The following is a 7,021-nucleotide window of genomic DNA, read 5'->3' on the forward strand; positions in this document are numbered from 1 at the left end:
ACGGGAGTGAGTGCATTGAGCCATTTGTAGTGCTTTATAATTTAACTGTTTATTTCTTGTATTATATATTTATCTGTATATGATTTAACAGTTCATTTCTTGTCATATATCTAATTATATTTATAAATAAATACATTAAATTATCAGCAATTTGGTTTTATCTCTCTAGAGAACCCTGTCTAACACATCTGTGTTAAAAAAAAATACATCCTTGTATGGATTGTGATAAGACTTTTAAGAGCCCCCAATAAAATGATTTAAATTAAAAAAAAAATCCTTAAATCCATCTATGGACCCAGAAAATCTCAGAGGGCATAAGAGAAATACAAAACACAAATAACATCGAACTCTGGACTTCTGAGAAAAAGGGCTATAGCTTGTGGAAAGTTGTTAACTCTGTGTTTATCAGGTCCCTGAGTATCCAATCTATGATGTCTAAGCCTTTTGCTTTTCCTTGGATTTAGGTCAATGAACTGTTTACTGGCATTTCCACCAAAGACAGGCAGACAGTGTGCGAAGAATCATTCAACTGAATGACCAAGCTATTCCTTAAGCGTTGGAAAATTTGGAGAATTCCAGTGAAAAAGTCTCAAAAAATGCATATAAACATAAAGCACATCTATTAATTACCTGTTTCTATACTCAAAGTGCCAAACAATAATAATAATAAAAATAATAGTTAACACCCAGCATTGACTGTGCACAAGCATTCTTGCAAGCATTCTACAAGTTGGCTTCAGTTAATCCCCACAGCATTACTCTGAGACAAAAGCAATTACTGTCACCATCCCGCCTGTGACTAATGAAGCAACTGAAGCACAGAGAAGCTAAAACCTTTTCTAGTTTCCTGAGTTAGGTTGCACATTCAACTCAGAAACTAGAAAAGGTTTTAGCTTCTCTGTGCTTCAGTTACTTCATTAGTCACAGGCGGGATAGCGGCAGTAATTGCTTTTGCCTCTGGTAAAACTTACAGCCTAGAAAACTCCATGGGCAGTTCTACTCTTGGTCTGCCCCATGGACTCACTGAGTCAAAATGACTCTACAGCCCCATCAATCAGAGATGATCCTACATGTAAGCTGCTATTAATGAGATGCACGGAATACAGAGCAAGGACTGCGTTTTCCAAGCAAAAATAAATACCGCATATACTCGCGTTTAAGCCGAGTTTTTCAGCACATTTTTTATGCAGTTTTTGTGGTAAAATTAGGTGCCTCAGCTGATATTTGGGTCAGCTTATACTGGAGTATATTCGGTAAATGGGGGGGGGGGGGAATAAAACAACCCAGATACTTTTCACTACATAAAAGTTAAACATTCAATGTGTCTACAAACTAAAAAATATTAAAATGAAAACTATGAATTGAAATCTATACATTTCTCTTTCCATGGGTATGAAAAAGTATAATGACACATCTTTAGGTCATCAATTTAGGATGACAAACTGTAATTCTGCCTCTATGGTGTGGCTACCATAGCCTGGGACTGATCAGCTGCTTTGAAAAGTAAAACCATTAACTTCTTATTCCAAGGATTTGCAAACAAGCTACCTGCTCCTTAATATCTGGCATGTACCAACCAAGTGAATTTATATCTCAGAAGATTTGGGAGTTGGGCAAGTATACTATAGGTAGGAGTGAAGCAGTTGTTTTGTTGTTTGTTTTTTCTAAATTCAGACTCCAGACTGAATGCAAAACAGAGAAACAGAAAAGGCTGGGGGCCAGAGGATCTCTAGGCTCAGCTCTGGCACAAACCTAACCGCTTCTGTGTCCGTATCTTTATTTTGAAAGGTTTGGACTAAATCAGATGATACTGGGCAGCCTTTCCCAGCCAAACGTTTTATGAATCTGTGAACATTAACATGTATACAATATTTGCACATGTACTTACTGTACACTTACTTAAATTACATATAGAATTACATACTGAGAAACAGCAACTTACCAATGATGGTTTGTAAATTATATTATCTCCGCTATATCTTTCTGGTTTTGAAACAGACCTAGTAGGAAGAGAGAAAGTAGTAATTATTTTTTATACAAAACTGTGGCATATCTAATTAGGTATTTTGCAATGATGAATTCTATTAAGACTTGAAATATATGCTTCACCATTCATCATCTCTCCTGCTTACAAGACTATGCAATACTATAGAAAGTATATATATAATTTAGAAACTTAATACCATACAAACTTTTAAAAAAATCATTTTATTGGGAGCTTCTACAGCTCTTATCACAATCCATAAACCCATACATTGTGTCAAGCACATTTGTAAATGTTGCCATCATCACTTTCTAAACATTTTCTTTCTACTTGAGCCCTTGCTATCAGCTCATTTCATCCCCCTCCCCCCATAAACCCTTACTAATTTATAAATTAGTACTTTTATCATGTCTTACACTGACCGCTGACTCCTTTCACCCATTTTTCTGCTATCCATACCCCTGGAAGGGAGTTATATGTTTATCATTGTGATCAGCTTCTCCCTTCCCCTCCCCTGCCACTCCTGGTATCGCTACTCTCAATATTGGTCCTGAGGGCTGTATCTGTCCTGGATTCCCTGTGTTTCGAGCTCTTATCTACTATACAGACTTTTTAAAGGAAATTTTAGTTTGTGATTTTTGTAATTCATTATTTTCTAAGTTTGGCTGGCTGTTTTTACACTGAAAAACTGGTTTTGACCCTAGACTGTTTTCCAAGAAACTGGCAATCAAAATCATTGAGCTGGTCAGATAGAAGGGAAATAAGCTAATAAATGCACACGTGTGTACACACACACACACACACACAATTTTTCTTTCCACTGTTGTTTACTGTGCACCTAGCACAGTATGTGGCATATAATACATGCTCAGTAAATATTTGGTGAGTGAATTATACAACAAAATCTTAGCCAAATGGGGAACTTTTTCTCTAAATTTTTTTTGGGTCAATTTAACTCTGATTTATTTCCTGTTTCTGACTAGAGTACAAGAGATGGGGAAGGAAGTGTTAACCTAGACTGATGACAGAAAGATTATGCTCCATTAATTAAATCAGTGATCGATTAATTAACCCCAAATAACTACCTACTATATGCTTCCTTTGTTCCAGGAATAGTCTTGGCATTGATTATACAGGCTCATCTTTTGGTGGGGAAAGAGAACAGAAACACTTGGATATATTTATTCAGGAGGGTAAAAAGTGCTTCATATTCTTCATTCGAAGCTAGATAGGAGGTTAAAGAACGGCAAGTGGGAGGTGGTGGTACTACTTTCTACCAGGTGATGAGGGCAGGTGTTTTTGGTGAGAGAGCTGAGAGACCACTTCCAGAGAGAGGGAAGAGTAAGGGCAAAGGTTCAGCCGAGGAAGTGTGCTCGTGGCTCTAAGGAACTGCCCAAATGGGCGGCATGGCTGCATAGCAAAGACGTGAAACGCATAGAGGGATCTTCCCCCACTGTTTATGCTGTGCACACACACCTTAAAACAACCCGACCATGTCCACATTAAAACACACACATAATCGACAGAAGCACTGAAACAGGAATAAAGGCTAAAAGTCACAGCGTAGAGAGGGTATACTGTACTCAAGATAGCTATGACTACTGAGCCAACAGTAACAGGTCAATGAAAAGGGAGAGATTACAGGGCATGGCAATAATCTCCAATGAGAAGAGAAGGTCAAGGATGGGACCACAAATGATTCATTTTGAGGGAGGACATAAAAATAGGAACTAATCAAAGGCAGACAAGTGGGGCAGGAAGGGAGACTAGAAGGGAAGCAAGTGTGGCAACAGAGGGAGAAGCAGTCCTCAGAGACCCTGAAACGGATTAACAGAGAAGAGGGCACTAATTCTTGCAATAAAAGGTCATTTGTGATGTGAGTGAGAAGTGTCGTTAGACTGATGAACCCTCTAGGGGTTAGGGTAGTTTACTGATTAAACTTGAGACAAACAAGGTACCACGCATAAACTAATCTTTGAAAAACATTTTGGAATAAAAAGATATGGGATTACAGTTCAAGAGCTAGAGAGAAAAGGGAGGGGAAATGGATGTTTCAAGTAAGAAAAGCGGTTCATGAAAAGGGTCCGAAGGGGCAACTGACGGGATGTCACAGAGGAGCTTGAGGGGACAGGCACACAGATGCTGCCAAGGTTAGCACTGGAAGAACTGCTCCTTGGAGGCGAGCAGGGCGGAAGAAGTAGTGAGGGAAGATGGATACGAGCGTAAACAATAAGCCCCAAGCTTTGTAATGCCAGAGAGGTGGCAAGCCCACAGCTCAAATTTCACCTGCCACGGGAGTTAACAAATGAACGTATGGAAGCGTGAACAAGTTCACTGCTAACTCGTCTATGCTTTTCTGATGACCCACATTCTGAATTAGGACATAAAAACGAAAGCCCACTGGCATCTAATAGATTCTGACTTCGAGAGTCTATACAGGATTTCCAAGACTGCGAGCCTCCATGGACACAGCAGACACTCTCAACTGTCTCCTGTGCAGCAGCTGGTAGGTTTGAACCACTCATCTTGCAAGGCAAGTCTAATGCTTAATCAGCGCTTCTTAGGGTACGATGTAGAAAAGATAATAAGCAGACTTTAAGATCCTTTAAAAGAGATCAGAGATGGGTAATAAATACTCTAGTGAGTTTTAGAAGAATGATATCATCTTTGAGAGTCATATTCAGAAAATAATCAAATAAAACATGAATTTAGCAGTGGCAGCCAAACAGATCCACTAACAGTCTCAGTTAAAACACTTACCCAAATGCAGCAAAGAAGACACAATCATCATGCAAAATACTTGCTACTCTTTCAAAAACTTTATAGTTGTCTGAATCCTTTTGCTCAAAATATCCAATGATATTTATTTTGTTGCGCTGTAAAATAAAGTATGTAATTATTTTGCAAACATGCATAGTCCTATGAACATGCTTTTTCATTTACCCCCTTTTGAGTACCTAAGCAGCTTCAGCTGCTGTTAACTTAACCCCCGCATGAAGTAGGACGATCAAGGCTTATTTGGCTTTGAACACCTACTTTAAAAACATGAAAGATTACATCTAGCTACAGACAATCTTAACTGCAGATAGAATTATTAACATTTCCTTCTAGCATTTTACTTTAAAATATTAAGAAATGAGATAACTAATTAGTGACAGTCTTTTTCTAAATAAGGTGACTTGTGATATGAATAATAAAGACCTTTGTCTCTGACCTAGGAGCCTGTGTCTTCTGACAGCATCCATGAAACAGTAACCTGCTGATCAATGAGCTTGTAAGTAGGGTAAAATCAAATTAGTCACAATCCGAATCAATGATTTCTTGTTACTTATTTTTTTATACCACCACTTAGATAACAAATAAAAAGGTTTATTAAGCTTACTATTAAGAAAGGCTATTTTAGAGGACTGAGACCCAGGTAACACAGAAAGCAAAGGTGCGACTAGAACTGACAGGTGCCGCTGGTGGTTTTGGAGGACACGGAAACGTACTGAAAGAGACATTAAGGGCATGATTACAGCACATCGCCTTAGGGTCTTCACTAAGGGAAATGTGGAGACTGGGCCTCTATGCTTGACCTTAACTTCAATTTCTTTATAATTTAGGCTTCCTTTTGTCCTCAATTCAAGTTACTTACATACTGTTAATGTACGTTCTACATTTTATTCAGAAGGTGAGTAAAAATTATCATTATCCTTGCAAACTAATGTAAGAAAAATTCAATTTACCAAACAAGCATATAAAATTTAATGCAATGAAGTGTAAGAGACCGTCCAAATTCTAGGTTTGCCTAAGAATCTGTGGACTTTAATTACACAAGCAATGTTCATCTGATAGAACAAAAGTGAAGCACTCACATCAATAGCAGTGATTTCCTCTAGGCTGTGAAGTTCTTGAACCGGGTCACTCTTCTGCTGCCTGATGTAGTCTGCAAGTGCTTTCACTGACCGCTGCCCCCTGTACTCTCGCTTCATCATCATTCCGTTACGAAACAACTTGAGGGTCGGGTATTTGCTTATCCTATATCTCTGGGCAATATCAGCTAGAAGGATTGAAGAACAAACTTACAAATTTTAGCTCATTATCCAATGCTGAAAAATCTTACAATTAATCAGTAAATGCGTTGTGGTCAGTGTATCTTTTAAAGTGATAGAGAAAAAATAAATTGTGACTTGTGTTTACAAAGGGTAAGAATCCAGACTCTGGACACAGAATGCCTGGTTTTCAATCTCAAATTTACTATTTCCTGGATGTGTGAACTTTGGTAAGTTGCTTAAATGTTGCCCTGTTATATATGGATAATAATTTCTACCATACCAGGTTGTTTAAAGGATTAAGTATGATAAGGCAAATGCTTGGTTTATAAAGTTTTTAATAAATGTTTGCAACTTTTACTGCAGATACATTCCAGGCAGGAATGAGTATATCTAAAATCCAATTCTCAGAGTCACTAAAGTCACTTGACAAGTACTAAGTATGAGGGTATCCTGGAGCCTTTAATAAAGGATAACGAAATGAAATGAAAATAATTCTCAAATACTAAAAACTGACATAAGGTTCTTTACTAGTGAAAGAATAGGTAAGCCCAACTAAGTACATTTTATTTAAGATAATACATAAAAAACTCAAATTAAGCTGTATAGAGCACACACAAAAAATAATGGCTTAGGGAAATATTTCCTTATAGCAAAGATTTTAAAAATGCAACATTCTTTAAAATTACTGTATATAGTCCTAAAAGAGGGACATAAATCAACATATATGTTGAACTAATATTTTAATAATCACTAACATACAGACTTGATCAGAATAGGAAAAAGCCTTGCATTTTTCTGGTGTTATTTTCAAGAGGCAAAAATAACTCTCCAAGACTCTGGAAAAACTAAAAGATTGTGAGTCTGGTGTATGAAACCTAAAAAAGGTGCACAGAATTCTTTTTTTCTTAAACATTTTATTAGGGGCTCATACAACTGTTATCGCAATCCATACACACATCAATTGTGTAAAGCGCATTTGTACATCATTCTCAAAACATTT

General features: G+C 37.3%; 1 protein-coding gene across 2 annotated transcripts in view; it reads right to left on the bottom strand.

Moving 5' to 3' along the window:
• ERP44 (endoplasmic reticulum protein 44) overlaps positions 1 to 7,021 on the bottom strand; it is an 86,329-nt gene that overhangs the window by 26,440 nt on the left and 52,868 nt on the right. For both annotated transcript variants that reach the window (XM_004710984.3, XM_045296586.1), the window contains 3 exons: positions 5,842 to 6,026; positions 4,745 to 4,860; positions 1,943 to 2,000 (listed from right to left, as the gene is read on the bottom strand). In XM_004710984.3, the coding sequence (XP_004711041.1) occupies positions 1,943 to 2,000; positions 4,745 to 4,860; positions 5,842 to 6,026 (359 nt within the window). The remainder of the gene's footprint in view (positions 1 to 1,942; positions 2,001 to 4,744; positions 4,861 to 5,841; positions 6,027 to 7,021) is intronic.

The sequence above is a fragment of the Echinops telfairi genome, unplaced genomic scaffold (assembly GCF_000313985.2).
Source record: "Echinops telfairi isolate 266 unplaced genomic scaffold, ASM31398v2 ScPeMD7_7410;HRSCAF=8448, whole genome shotgun sequence".
Classification (NCBI taxonomy): Eukaryota; Metazoa; Chordata; class Mammalia; order Afrosoricida; family Tenrecidae; genus Echinops; species Echinops telfairi.